At 38.7% G+C, this 15,105-nt stretch overlaps 1 protein-coding gene across 1 annotated transcript in view; it reads left to right on the top strand.

Moving 5' to 3' along the window:
* Positions 1-15,105, top strand: part of GALNT5 (polypeptide N-acetylgalactosaminyltransferase 5) — a 46,808-nt gene that overhangs the window by 16,849 nt on the left and 14,854 nt on the right. The window contains exons 4-7 of the mRNA XM_072810852.1: positions 7,828-7,963; positions 8,578-8,697; positions 10,989-11,106; positions 12,096-12,419. Of these exons, the coding sequence (XP_072666953.1) occupies positions 7,828-7,963; positions 8,578-8,697; positions 10,989-11,106; positions 12,096-12,419 (698 nt within the window). The remainder of the gene's footprint in view (positions 1-7,827; positions 7,964-8,577; positions 8,698-10,988; positions 11,107-12,095; positions 12,420-15,105) is intronic.

The following is a 15,105-nucleotide window of genomic DNA, read 5'->3' as shown; positions in this document are numbered from 1 at the left end:
CTTTTTCTTCCTCCCTTCTTCTCCCTCCTTCCTCTTCCCTTCTTATGCCCCCATCACTACGGATTTATGCCCTAAAAAATTCAATGTGTCTATTATTAACTTCCTTCCTTCCATCTCTCCTTCATCTCTTTCTTTCTTTCTTTCTTTCTTTTTTCACTCAAATATTTCTAAATTTGACTACTTGGAGCCCTTTCAAACCTATGCCTTTTTTTGACCTGAATCCCATCAGTATTTGAGGACTTAGAATGGTTTACTTGTCTCTTCCTTGACCTATGGGTATGTCTGCTCTTCTCTCTTCCCAAAAAGCAATATACTTTCTTTTCTTCACCTCTTTTTAGTGTGTGGGTTTTGGTGAGTGAATGGGGGGATACAAATCTTTTCTGTCCATGAGAACTCTAAGAATAACGTCAAACATATTGGTTTATTTTTACACCTTTCTGTGGAAGGACCTGTACCCCATAATTGCTGAACTTACTTATGTACCAGGTTCCATTCTAAATACTGTCTACAGTAATTGATTTAATCCTCACAATAACTCTAGGAGTTAGGTACAATAATTCTCCTCATTTTCCAGATGAAAATATGGAGGCACTGTGAGGTTATGGCTTGCCCGAGTTCTCTCAGCAAATAAGTGCTACACAGAAGGATTGGAACCCAGAAACCTTGGTTCTGAATCTTCACTCTTATCTGCTACACTTTACTGCCCCTAGACATTTAGCCACCATTCTTCCCTATGAGCCATGGCATTGCAGATCTCTACCAGCTTGAATTTAAGTATTGTCTTATGGTAAATTATCTGCTTACGTAAGTTCATATCCTTATAACCAGACCCAAAATTCCAAACTTTTCTTATCCCATTGGTTTGATACCAAATTTCTTTAGCCTGTAATACAAATTTAAAATTTTCACACATTACACCAAAATTGACATTGTGGTGATAGCTAAGATTCTTAATAATAGACTGCATTTGGAACTTTTTTTTTTTTTTTTAGCATTTTTTTTTAAATTTTTATTTATTTATGATAGGCACACAGTGAGAGAGAGAGAGGCAGAGACACAGGCAGAGGGAGAAGCAGGCTCCATGCACCGGGAGCCTGACATGGGATTTGATCCTGGATCTCCAGGATCGCGCCCTGGGCCAAAGGCAGGCGCTAAACCGCTGCGCCACCCAGGGATCCCTGCATTTGGAACATTAAGTAAAAATCCATGTTTGATTTCTTTTGGGAAGTAATTACACACAAATGATACCAAAGTACTACTTTGGAAACAGTCCAAGTAGGCAAGTTTAGGATTAAGATCTAGATGAAGAACATTCCCAGGCAAGTGGAACAATAAGTGCAAGGTCCTGATGCAGAAATATGTTCTGTATATTAAAGTTAAGGAAAGAAGTTGGCTGATGGGTCTGACCATGGAGACAGTGGTATGAGATTCTTCTGGGGGCCAAGGCAAAGGAAGGCTTTTGTAAAGTCTTATGAGTCATTCAAGGAGTGCAGGCATTATTTTTGGTATAATATGAAACCAATGAAGTATGTGAAAGAGGAGAATAAAATTGTCTAACTTAATTCAAAGCTCATTCTGGCTGCCTTGTAGAGAATGGGTATTAGAGAGATGAGAGGAAATGGGCAGGCCAATTAGGAGTTTATCAAAGGGCCACCTGCGGGGCTCAGTTAATAGCATCCAACTCCTGGTTTTGGTTTAGGTCATGATCTCAGGTTCATGGGATTGAGCCCCGAGGCTGGCTCTGTACTCAGCAGGGAGTCTGTTTGAAGATTCTCTCTTCCTCTGTACTCCCCCTACTCATACACACTCTCTCTCTCTCAAATAAATAAATAAATCTCTTTAAAAAAAAAAAAAAGGAGGCTATTAGAGTTGTCCAAGTACCAGGGAAGTACTAGGGCAGATGGAGGAAGGGGTCAGAGTAAGAATATATTGTGGACATGGAGAGCACAGTACTTGTCATCAGATAGGATATGAAGAGAGTAATTATGAGAGGAGTCCAAAAAAAAAAAAAAACCACCTCAAAAACCAAAACAAAAAAACCCCTAGAATTGGCATCTGAGCAACTTGGTGGGCGGTGGGGCCATAACCAGAAGAACAGATTTGGGATTACAGTTGAGTTCCGATTTTGTCCATGTAAATTTAAGATGAAAATGAGACATCCATGCAGAGAAAGCTGACAAGTGCAGAACCAAAAATGTACTGCTTATAAAAAAACTTCTCTCTGCTTGCATGGAGCACAAAGCATGCTGGTGATGATCTCCAGAATAGTCTAAACTGTTAGACAACACGGGAGGCCTCTTGAGACTAAGTGCAATGAACTTGCTCAAAAAGTTGCCTAATTGGCCTGCTCAAGTACTTGCGGTTACACAGCCATAAAATAAACTCTTTGAATTTAGAAAATCCAAATGTAAAAATGTAAATTTGGCTCTCAGTCAGTCATTAACACCTTGAGCACATTAGCTCAGTTTTAGTTTGGTAACTCTCAAACTATTTTGACCATGACCCATTTAAGAAATAAATTTTACATCATAACCCAGTGTATACATATGATACACACATAACTACAGTGGACATCTAATGAAATAATATATGCAGTAGATTCTAATGCTTTATTTTTATTTGTTTTTTTAGATCCTGGCCAATCCCACTACATTGTTGTAATGACTTGCTAAGGGTCACAACTTTAGTCTGGAAAGGCCAGTTAGGTGCATCTTAATTGCTTGAGTTGCTTCTCAAACTATCATAGAAGAACTTTCTTTTTCCCATTTTCCAAATTTTGTGGACCTACCCTTTTTGTAAATTATAATAAAGATAAACTACCTAAGAAAGAAATGGGAAAAAATATAGATATATACACAATTATATATGCATACATCTATATTGTAGGTATATACATACAATGTGCATAATTTTATTATGTGTAATATACATGTATATGTGTGTATGTATATATATGTATGTGTTTATATATATATATACACACATATATATAACATAGATAAGATACAGATAACATAAATAATGATATATAGGACACCTGAGTGGCTCAGTGGTTGATCATCTGCCTTTGGCTCAGGGTGTGATCCCGGGGTCCTGGGATCATGTCCCACATCAATAAAATCTTAAAAAAAAAAAATTACATATATGTCATATGCATACACATATATAAAATAGAGAACAAATTAATAAATTACTCCAGCAAACTGCTAGAGTTTTAAAGCATTCATTTTCAAGTTCTCTTTTTTAAAGATTTTATTTATTTACTCATGAAAGTCACAGAGAGAGAGTCAGAGACATGGGCAGAGGGAGAAGCAGGCTCCATGCAGGGAGCCTGATGCAGGACTCAATCCCAGGACCCTGGGATCACAACCTGAGCCAAAAGCAGATGCTCAACCACTGAGTCACCTAGGCGTCCCTCATTTTCAATTTCTGTTCCTATATCTGATGGCTGGGTCTAGGACCCACACTTTGAGCAGCATTAGTGGAAAGCCAGTTGCCTGAATTTGGAAAGAAGCTGAAAAGTGTGTTCTGTTGGGGTTAGTAACAGCCTTATCTAAGGGTACATCCAGAGGCCCTGAAGTGCACCTGACTCTTGTGGGAAGCTCAAAGGGATTCAGAAGCCTGTACCAGCTTTTGCTGAGGAAATCATTCAAGGACCATTCAGCTACGGTCCTAAGGGGGCGGCTGGCCAGCCTGTTAGTTCTCCAGGTCTCCTGCATCACAAGTAGAGCAAGGCAGGAGACATTCTGGGCCTGAGAAGTCTCTGTTTTCAGAGATCAGCAAAGATAGCAGAGCAGACATTTTCTTTAGATTGCCTCTGCCAAACAAAGAGACGAAAGACAAGAATCTGAATTCAGAATCTGACAGGCCTTGACACCTATGGTTTCCTAAAGATTTACCCTTTAGGATTCAGGGAAAAGGGACGGGAAGCCACAGGCAAGGATGAGATCAAAGATCCAAGGACCTGCAGAAATTGGTGAAGTGGCTTCATTTTGGTTCCAGGATATTATTAGACTCTCTGAAAGTATGTAATACGAAATAATAAGGGCAAAACAGTGACTCCTTGACTACTAACAAAGTTCACTACATATTCAGTTTCCAGGGTATAATAGGTTTTTCATCTGGATATGATTCAGGCAAAAAGATCGAGGCCAATCAGTTGTTTCCTGAGAATGAAGAGATAGGTCAAGTGGGATTTAAAAATTCCAAGGGAAGGCCACAATCAATGGATCTCTAGGGAAAGTGTCCTATATGAAGCCAACAGAAGTAAAAGGAGATGCAGTAATTGAGGTACAAAGTGAACAAACCGACCACCCGGATGTCATGCTAGTATTGAACAAAAGAGCAAGTTATTTCCCTCCCAAGAGGAGTCTGCAGTCGGGCAGGTTCAATGGTACACTCTAGAGAGTCAGAGTAGAGATCAGATTCTTATTTCCTTTATAGAAAGGACATTTAGCAAAATATGTGGCATTGCTGTGAGTATTCCAAAGAATCAGTTGGCTAACTTTAAGTACGTGGACTAAAATGACATCTAACTCCTGGACAACTCTGAAGTTTCCTGAAAAACGATAGTCCTTCTGTAAATGTCTATAACTTGTTTCTGTTGCAGTTAAAACAGGTGGTTTCCTGAACATCACTTATAAATTACTATGTAAAATTCAATGGCCAGCCAGGTCCACATCCCTTAAGGAACCCTAAACACAACACACCAACACTAATTGGTGCTGGCACCAATATCCCAAGCTGGTTGGCTAAATATAAATCAGGGTCTGTACTCAACAAGGAGCCAAAGCTTTTTGGCACATGGAGCATCTTTGGGCTGGTCAAAAAGTCAATAAATAAATAAATTACAATCAAACCCATCTACAAACTATCCAGCATTGCTGGGACCTACTCTTAGGAAAGCCTGTCAGGTAGCCATCGAGATAGGATTATTCTGAGATCTAGCTTAAACACTCATTGAAAAACAGTAACAACACCAGCCATTTATAAGGAATTTAGGTATTAGGTAGATCTTAGAAATATCCTTGTAAGGTAAATCCTAGAGAGGTTAAGTCATTTATCCAGTGTGGCTCAGGAAAGCAAAGCTGTGTGGCTTCGATCCTATGTTCATTTCACCATGACTCTTGGGGTTAGGAACAGTTTTTGAAATGTCCACAGACTATACCCATTACAAGTAGAAGTCCTAACAGGAGTCAGCTACATAAACAGCATCCTGGTCTAGTTCCTGAGATCTTATTTTAAATTAAAGTATCTGAAAGTAGAGCAATGACATTCATGCATGGGAGGATTCTCTTCTCACCCAGAATAAAACAGTATAAAATTCCGGTCTATGTTTTGGGCAGAAGCTGCTTCCTTTGGGTCCTGGCAACAAGTGAATGAAAATCTGTATGGGGATCTGGTCCAGGTAGGAAGTGAATATAGGATCAGGGCATCCATCCTGATGCCACCAGGGATTGAGAAAGTCAACTGAGGCCCCTTTGACCCTATAAGCTTACTCTAGGGATATGGAGAGGTGGTCCAGTAGAGATTGCTCTTTGGTTGAATGGACCAGCAGTGGAAGTAGTGAGAAAAAGGAGGTTGTCTTCTGTACATGCTATTCACTAGCCAAGTGGGACCTTAGCAGGCCATGCTTAAGTATCCTACATACCCACATAATCCCTGTGAATCTTACCACACAGGGAGCAGGCTGGGCAAAAGGACACCTTTTGGAGGTAATGACCTTTCATTATCAAACAAGCCATGATCTCTGAAAATAGGACTTCACTAGCATGATCAGGAATTGTAACCACTGTTTTCCAAGAGTTGGGAATAAGTGAGTGATGGGGCTTCAGTCTAGCACAGCCTGGTTCTGCCTAGAGACTTCACAAGAACATTCCTCACCAAGACGTTGGCTAAGGTCAGTTTCTTCACTCTCATGCAAAAGTTCCATTGTCGATTGTTGAATCAATAATATACTGAACCATTAATTAAGAGGAAGTTCAGTTTCTAGTGGATAATGATCTGTCACCCAGGTACATAACTTTACCTTGTCCTTTGACTCCTGCTGTCTTCTGCTTTTACTCTAAGCCTTCCCATTCTCAAAGCCTTGCCTCTTTCTAACCATTTCTTCTTTCCTTTTTTTTTTTCTTTTCTTTTTATTCTTTTTTTTTTTTTTAAGGCAATGGAATAAACTGCGTTTTCTACTATCAGTCTGCCACTTAGCTGGACCAACTTGAAAAAGTTGCTTAAGTTCTTTGTTTCTCTTATATGGGAATAAAACTCAGACTTATACTTCAGGTTTGTTGTGTGGGTTGAACAAGACAACCACACAGAATGCTTAGAACAGTGTCTGGCACAGAGTAAGCACTCAATAGAAGGTAATTGATGTTACAGGTTTGTCAAGAGCTGAGGGGAGAAACCCATTGTCAGAGTGGTCGATTCAGACAATAAGCCAAAATGAAAGTAACGTTCAAGTCTTTAATCATTTCCTCTAATAATATGAGTAAGAAAAATAAGTAAGAATTGAAATAGAAGAAAGTGCTGACTCCCTGATTGTTCCATTTTTCCTTGTTGAGAAATGGGCTAGTGGATTGGGCAGATGTGAGGATCATCTCACTGCCTAAGGAGCCCAGAACAAAAGGCTCCTCCTGGTTTACAGGTGAGAGCTATGGTGAGGAAAATGTCTTGGAGACCTACCCACTTCCCATAAGGTGAGACCGAGGTCTTGGCCTGGAGGAGGCCTCCTAATGGAGGAACCTGAGCTAGGAATGAAGCTATGCTGAGAGCATGTCCACTGGCGGCGGGGGGAGGGGGGCTGAGCTCTTGCCTGCAACTCCCTTCAGAGGCTGTGGTACACTGGCTGCAGACCATGTCTGGTGTGAAAGGGCAGCCTTCCGCCATGACGACCTGTCAGGGAAAGCCTTTGCAATTTGCCTATGGTTGGGCCCAATAGGATTTTGGCCATAACCCAGATTCCTTGGGTTATTATTAATCTTACAAGCACACACACACACACACACACACACACACACACTCCATTTGTATAAAATCATTTGGAACAATGTAGAACCTACTGAGATTTTTATTGGGAAGAAAGTGTTACTTCCAGAAACTAACAGAAAAAATAATTTTTAATAAATATTTTTTGGCCTCCAAGTTTCTTTTTCTCTTGCAGATCTTTTATTTTTATTGTGGTAAAATACACAACATAAAATTTACCATCTTAATTATTTCTTCAGTACACAGTCCAGTACTCTGAAGTATGTTCACACAGTTGTTCAACCAATCTCCAGAATGCTTCTCATCTTGCAAAACTAAAGATCTTTATTCATTAAACTATTCCCTATTCTCCCTCATCCATCCCAGGAATCTTTTTTACACTACCTTTTAGGCTTGCTGATTCTTCCTCTTTTATTTGTCCCCTCCCACCCCCCGTTATACAGAATGATTTCTCATCTTCATCATTCCCAAGACTGTCTTGGAATATCAAACTGCCTGGCCCACACAGCCCCACCCCAGGTCAATGAGATGCACTCTCCTTGAGGAGACAGGGCAGCCACCTTTACTACTACAGATTCCCTTTAACGTCTTGGCTATCCATTCATCCTATATCGCTTATCAGTCTTTCCACAAACAAAGATGATGCTTGCCCCACAGGACTTCTAGAAACAAAATTGATTTTATTTCATTATAAAATGAAATTATAGGGACCAGGAACTCAATGAGAAGACTACTGCCCTTATAATCATCCTTCTGGAACAATTCCCAAGACCTTTGACCATGAAGCACACACACTCAGTATATATATAGCATTTTCAAATAATTTTTTTTTTTCTGGCTCTCTAGGTGATGTGTTGACATTCTTAGATTCTCACGTGGAATGTAACGTTGGTTGGTTGGAACCTCTTCTGGAAAGAGTTTATTTAAGTAGAAAGAAAGTAGCCTGTCCAGTAATTGAAGTCATCAATGATAAGGATATGAGGTAATACTGTCATATTCTACAAGATACTTATAAGTGAGTCTTTAACAGCATTAGAAAATACTGGTCATATTCCTATATGCAGATTTTTGCAAATCTAAGAAATCCACAGTTTATCCATTTAAATAAATGAAAACATATAATAGATATCTTGGGATCAGAGGTCAATCAAATAGTTTATTTGATCATCAAAATTCTTAACTCTTAATACCAATAAATCATAACACTCATTATCCAGTTCTTTCCTCTTTCTATTCAGCTGTGCCTAAACCCAGAAAATATTTATCTTCCTTAAGATTAGCTCATCTTTTTATGGGAAATATACATATGGTCCTAAATTGTTTTTTTTTTCCCTCAAAAACTGTCAGAACATTATTAAAAGAAAAGTATAAGTTAAAAACTAGCAATCCAGCCAATTAGTCACTAATGCAAGTTGTACTCATAAAGTTGCTTGAAATGTCATTAAAAAGTTTGTGATAAAAAAAAAGTTTGTGATAATCTACAAACATTTGTATAAACACTTTATGTCATTTATTTGAACAAGACATGATATCGGGTTGATTAAGTATCTGTGAATGATCATCTCAGGTAGCACTTTTGTTTTTGTCCTGGATTAGTTACATGACAGTGGACAACTTTCAAAGAGGCATCTTTGTGTGGCCCATGAACTTTGGTTGGAGAACAATTCCTCCAGACGTTGTTGCAAAAAACAGAATTAAAGAAACAGATATAATAAGGTAAGTGTATGAAATTCAAGATTAGAGAGCAATCGTGGATCTTTTGATAAAGCTGTAGGAAGCAATTCCACAAATCAGATATTTCCTGTCATTCTGTAGACCATCAAGAATTATAGCTTTAACCAATAGTTGATCAAAAGCAAGCAAAGTTTTCCTAAGATATTACTTTTCCACTACCAAAACTCATTTTTAAATGGTTAATTGCACTTTATTCAGCCCCAAACCCAGAGAAATTCACTAATACTATTCCTGCTCTCTGGGATTTACAACCTAAGAAATAGAAACTAATTGAATATGCTGCATAAATGTTATATAAACACACATAACGTTAAAGCCAACATGAGTAAAAATTAGAAGAGTAAATAATAGTAATAAAAATATTGTAATAATAGCTACTGTTAGGATTTTCTTTTCAATTCTAATCCTACCCCTTCCATGGGAGGGGTGCCAAATTCTATGAATGAACTGAGAAATAGACACAGAAGGCGGATACGAATTAAAAGTGGGGATATATTGCTGGAGAAGCTGAATTGAAGAACACAGCTTAGACCTAAAGCCAAGGTGGGGGCTTCTGAACACTTCTCCCAGTCTAGACCTGCAGGACAAGCACACAGCCAGCCTCAGGCAGAGCAACAGGAGTCCCAAAGCCTTCCCAGTGGGAGAGAGAACTTGAGCAGACAAGTGCTAAGAGAAAGCCCCAGCCCAGACTATGCACTGTAGCATTTTCTCAGAACTTAACCCTCAATAAAGCACGCCTTATCGCTTGCTAGGTGTGGTGGCTCCAGAATTGATATTCCTAGCAAGTCAGGTAGGAATGCTATCATTTATTTAGCACTATGCATTTAACCCTCTCTGTAACCCTAGGAGAGAGGTGGTATAATATTCCGATAGTAGAGATGAGGAAATTGAGCCTAAAAGAGTTAATCTACCCAGGGATATACAGCTTGTAAAATAACAAATTGGAATTCAAACCGGTATCTGCCTGAATTTAACACGCTTGCTCTGATCCCACACCTGGAGAACCTCTTTGTCTTTTTTTCAGACTCCCATTTTGAGGGTCAGTGCAATGATTGAGTTTAGATTATATTCCGCATGACATTCCAGACTGCATCTGGATGGACTAGAAAAGACATTTGGCATTCAGACGGCATATGTGTTTAAATGGTGGGAGAAGGGAAGTAGGTGTGGGGCAGGAGTTAGCTACCCTTGAGATTGCTTTATACCCTAAACACAAGACAGGCTCTCCACACAAACCTCTTTCGCCTGGCTCAATGGTAACCACCATGGAAAGTGACTCAAGTATAGCTGCTGATTGTCTTGGCTAGCTGCTGATGCAAGTGTAGTTCCTATCCCCCATACTCTATAACAGTCATGGAGGCTCTGGGGTCAGACTCTTTGGATTTAGATCTCAACTCTATGGTTGGCTGGTGGCTTAGTGGTTGAATGTCTGCCTTAGGTTCAACTCCTGATTTCAGAATCCTGAGATTCTGAGGACTCCCTGTAGGGAGCTTGCTTCTCTTTCTGCCTGTGTCTCTGCCTCTCTTTCTGTGTCTCTCATGAATAAATAAATAGTCTTTTAATAAATATAAATATATAAATAAATCTCAACTCCATTACTTCCTAATGATGTGAGCTTTAGAAAGTTACTTAACCTCTTTGGATCTGTTTCTTCATTTTCCCATTAAGACTAATAGAAGGAGCTACTTCTGTTATCTAAGAATTAAATCTGATTACATATCATGCTTTACAAAATGTTTACCACATAATAAGCTGTCCTAAAGTCTGTCTGTAGTTGAGGCGTCTAGGGGAGTGAGAGATCCTCGAGTGAAATTGGACCACCTCAACTGAACCCCTGATGGATATCATACTAATCTGTGACTTTGGGAAAGTTTCTAACCATTTCTGTGCTTCAGTTTCTTAATGGTACATACCCACAGGATTTTGTAAAGTCTGAGCTGTTTATAATATTTACACAGTGCCTGGTACTCCCGTAGCACTATTAAATACGAGTTTAAAAATAATATATCTGGAGAGTTTGTGTCAGAGAGTAAAGGGCAAATAAGAATCCTACTTCCAGGCCCCTCCTTTACTGACCCTAATCAAGCTCTGCCACCATGAACCAGGGGACTGATGACTTCAGTGCTATTTATGACCCCTTTCCAAGACCTCCCCACACATGATAGCTATTTTGAAATGTCTCTTAACTCCATCACAACTGCACAGGGGACCCACTCTGAAAGTTGAATTCCCATGACATGAAAGTTTAAAAAAATAAACATTTCTTTTTGTAGGTGCCCCGTCATGGCAGGTGGATTATTTTCTATTGATAAAAATTACTTTTTTGAACTTGGAACATATGACCCTGGACTTGATGTCTGGGGTGGAGAAAATATGGAGCTCTCATTCAAGGTATTACCAAGTGGTCCTCAAATTCTCTCTACAGTTAAGAGTTTATCATTTGGTTTCATTTTACTAATATAATCAGATATGGGACTGCCTCCGGGAGCAAATTTCACAGAAATTTTAGGGCCTCTGGATTAATGTTTTAATATCCCAGATTAAATTTGGAAGAATCAATAGCTCTCATAAAATTTATTAGAATTCCCTAAAATTTTATGACACTGTTTCTACATGTGGCTATAGGGGAAATAATTGTCCACTATCCTGTATAAGTGCTGTGGGATTCATACTTCATACAAAATATCTCCAGGAACGTTTTTCTAGTATATCAGAAGTAATGAAATCATTCAGTAATGGGTCACCGTAGACAGCACAAGTAACAGAAGTAAGAATAGTACCTTTAGAGCAGGCCATCAACAGGCAATGGTGCAGCAACTTTGGTCATCTCAGACAGTTCTGGGTATTTATAGTTATTGATCAACAGCTAAGAAAACCCTGGCAGCAGTCAGAGTGAAGAGAATCCAAAAGACAACTGCTTTCTTGAGGAGTGGGGTAGTATATAGTAACAGGAGTATTACTTTGAGCTCATTTTCAGTTTGTATTCCATAAATCATACGGATCATCCCAAGATGTGAGAAGGGAAAGTTGAAAAAATGGAAATATATACTCCTTTCCCTGATCCAACTGAAACAGGAGGTCATATTTTATACTTTGGGAGTCAGTGAGAATTTCTTTATAAAATAAAAACATGTACACTGCAGAGTAAGGAAGAAAAAAATATATTTTACAAATCCTAACATGGTCCACAGCCATGTAAAAAACTAAATAAACCTGTTGAGTTCAATTTGAAACTATTGATAAAGATTTGAGAAGTTGAGAGTACTACTTCAAACTGGGGGGAGGAGGCAGTGGTCACCAGGTGGTTCCTTGTCAGTGTTAACTGCCCGTGATTTGTGTACATCATTTGATAATTACTGTTTTTTATCAAACTGTTCCAGGTGTGGATGTGTGGTGGTGAAATTGAGATCATTCCCTGCTCCCGAGTGGGCCACATATTCAGAAATGACAATCCATACTCCTTCCCCAAAGACCGGATGAAGACAGTAGAGCGGAACCTGGTGCGGGTTGCTGAGGTCTGGCTTGATGAGTACAAGGAGCTATTCTATGGCCATGGGGACCACCTCATAGACCAAGGGTTGGATGTCGGAAACCTCACTGAACAACGGGAACTTCGAAAGAAACTAAAGTGCAAAAGTTTCAAATGGTACTTGGAGAATGTTTTTCCTGATTTGAAGGCCCCCATTGTGAGGGCTAATGGTGTGGTAAGTTCAAGCAGCACTCTAAATCCTGACTCCATAAAAATAAATTTGTAAAACTCTTGAAAATATGTGGAAAAGAATGAAAGATTACATTATATGTAAATACCAAGTATGAGTGCAGATGGCACCGAGCATGGTTAAGAGTTAGATACAGGTGGACTTGAGGGAGCCTTTTAGGCAGCCATGTTCATTGATGACTTCATCAAATACCTACTGGTATCAATAAACCAGACAGCATTTCAGAACTGGATTATAGGGTGCTGTATAAAGCAGACTTGATTCCTATTTATGGAGCTTAAAGTTGAGTGGAGAAAATAATATACAACTATGTAACATTTAAGTAAAAAAATAGGATAGCTCTCACTTGGGAAGCGGTCACAGGTGATGAATCCTTCTAAGCTAGAGTATTCAACTCTGAGACGATACTGAAGCCTAGATCTGAAAGACAAGTGTCACCCAAGCTCTAAAGGAGAGAGTCTTAGGCAGAGGACTCCCTTTGTGCAAAAACTCTGAGATAGAGGACCGTCCAGGCACTCAAGAAGATGAATATTGTTAGGGTGTGAAGGAGAGAAGAATGACACCAGATGAGGAGGAGGAGGGAGGAAGAGTCATGTCACATAGGTCCTTGTGGGCAGAGTAAGGATCGATAGTCCGTCCTTCCTTCCTCCCTTCCTCCCTTCCTCCCTTCCTCTCTTCCTCCCTCCCCTCTTTCCTTCCTTCCTTCCTTCCTTCCTTCCTTCCTTCCTTCCTTCCTTCCTTTCTTTCTTTCTTTCTTTCTTTTTCTTTTTTTCTTTCTTCCCTCCCTTCCCTCTACTGATGTAACAGGAAGTTATTGAGTAACATTAAGCAATGAGATAACATGATTTAATTAGATTTTTACAGATCTCAAACATGGGTTAAAAATAAAAGAAAGCATCAGACAATGACAGAGGAAATTCGAGGCACAATATAATGTACCAAAAGGGATGAAACCAAGCTCAACAGGTTGGACAGAGTAGAAAGCTAAGAACTAAAGCAAGAAAGCAGAGAACTTGGTTAAAAGTCATTTCAAACCCATTCTAGGAGACAGGCTTCATTTGAAGAGGATGGCAAGTCATGAAGATATTTACCTTAGAATGGGTTTAGAAGGGATTAGTCAAGCCTTGACCTAGAGTGCTTCCCTAGTCATGAATATTTTTAATATCTTTTATTGTTTTCTCATTTATTTTTTATTTATAAATATTCCTGGCATTATTTCATTTTCTTTCAGTTTCCTTTTTCTTCATGAAAGAGATTCTCAGACTTGACCTCAGTAAGCCTGCCATTTGAGGCCATGTTTGTTCAGTTCTCCCTAGAAAATGAATTGTATGAACCAATCACTGTCTGCCTAGGAAATTTCCTGATGACAAGGACTTAGTAGAGCCTTTCTCCCTAATAGTATAGGGGAGATTCTGGAAGAGTGTAAAAGAGATGAAACACAAAAATTCAACTGAAAAATTAGTATAAGTGACCTGTTTGTATATAACATAATGTTGTATAAAATTGTTGTTTTTTATAGGTCGAAATAAGTAGCAGCTATTTCTGGTGTTTCAACCTGGTATCTTGTTCTAGGTAACTCATTAGGAAGAACACCCTGGATTTATGCACTGTTCAGATAATGTGTCTATAGAACGAACTCACTTTTTTTTTTTAATTCTAACCCCTGAGTAAGAAAAGAAATTCTCACCATAGTAATTTTTTTTCCTGCCCTAACAAATGTCAGCAAGAGCATTACTGAACTCTAACCACCAGAGGGAACTAAAAACCTACCTTTTGTATCCTCTGTGAGGCTAATTTGTATGAGTTCCCATGAAATTTTTGTAGCGCTGTCCTGTAACAGCCTTCTGCTGATGACTGAACTAGAATATATTAAAATGCAAAAAAAGATTTTTAAATTATTTTTTAAAATTCTATTTGTTGCCTTCCTTAGATAAATTATAACCAAAGATGCTGTTTGCTCTCTTCTGAAATAACCAGTAGGGAGCATTATTACCATTTAAAAAAAAAAAAAAAAGATCGTTTTCAGACACTTCAGACTAAGATTAACTAGACCATTATTTTAGACAGACAATTTTGAAAAGTCCCGAGAAAATAAACTACAACATTTTGTTAGTTGCTCCTCATTTTCCTTTCTTTCAACCTATTTAGGAATTTAAATCCAGTGTAAGGTTTTTGTTTTCTTTTCTTTTTATAAGAACATATCGTATCATATTGAACCAAAAATATTTAAAGAATGAAACAACTGCACTAATAATTAGTCTTTATATTGCATTTTATGCTTAGCAAACAGCCTATAGCTCAATGTTCTGCAGTTCTGTGATAAACTGGGGGAACTCCACCTCCTAAATTGGAAAGTGAAATAATTCAAAATGGATAATTTAAAACTTATATACTGCCTGATTTTTTTTAAAGATTGAAATCATTTACAATAAAGGCATAAATACAATTCCTTACAAATCAATTTTTAAAACCATTCATAATGAGATAAAGAATAACAACTGTTTAGGACTTCATAAATCAGTTCTGTGTGAAGAAAAGCAGTTTTTCCAGAAATTTTATTTTAAAGATTTTATTTGAGAGAGAGAGCACAGGCAGGGGGAGCAGCAGGCAGAGGGAGAAGCAGGCGCCCCGCTGAGCAGGGATCCTAATGCGGGGCTGGATCCCAGGACCC

The sequence above is a fragment of the Canis lupus genome, chromosome 34 (assembly GCF_048164855.1).
Source record: "Canis lupus baileyi chromosome 34, mCanLup2.hap1, whole genome shotgun sequence".
Lineage (NCBI taxonomy): Eukaryota > Metazoa > Chordata > Mammalia > Carnivora > Canidae > Canis > Canis lupus.
Note: the sequence above shows the minus strand (reverse complement) of the source record. Positions and strands in the feature narration are given on the sequence as shown.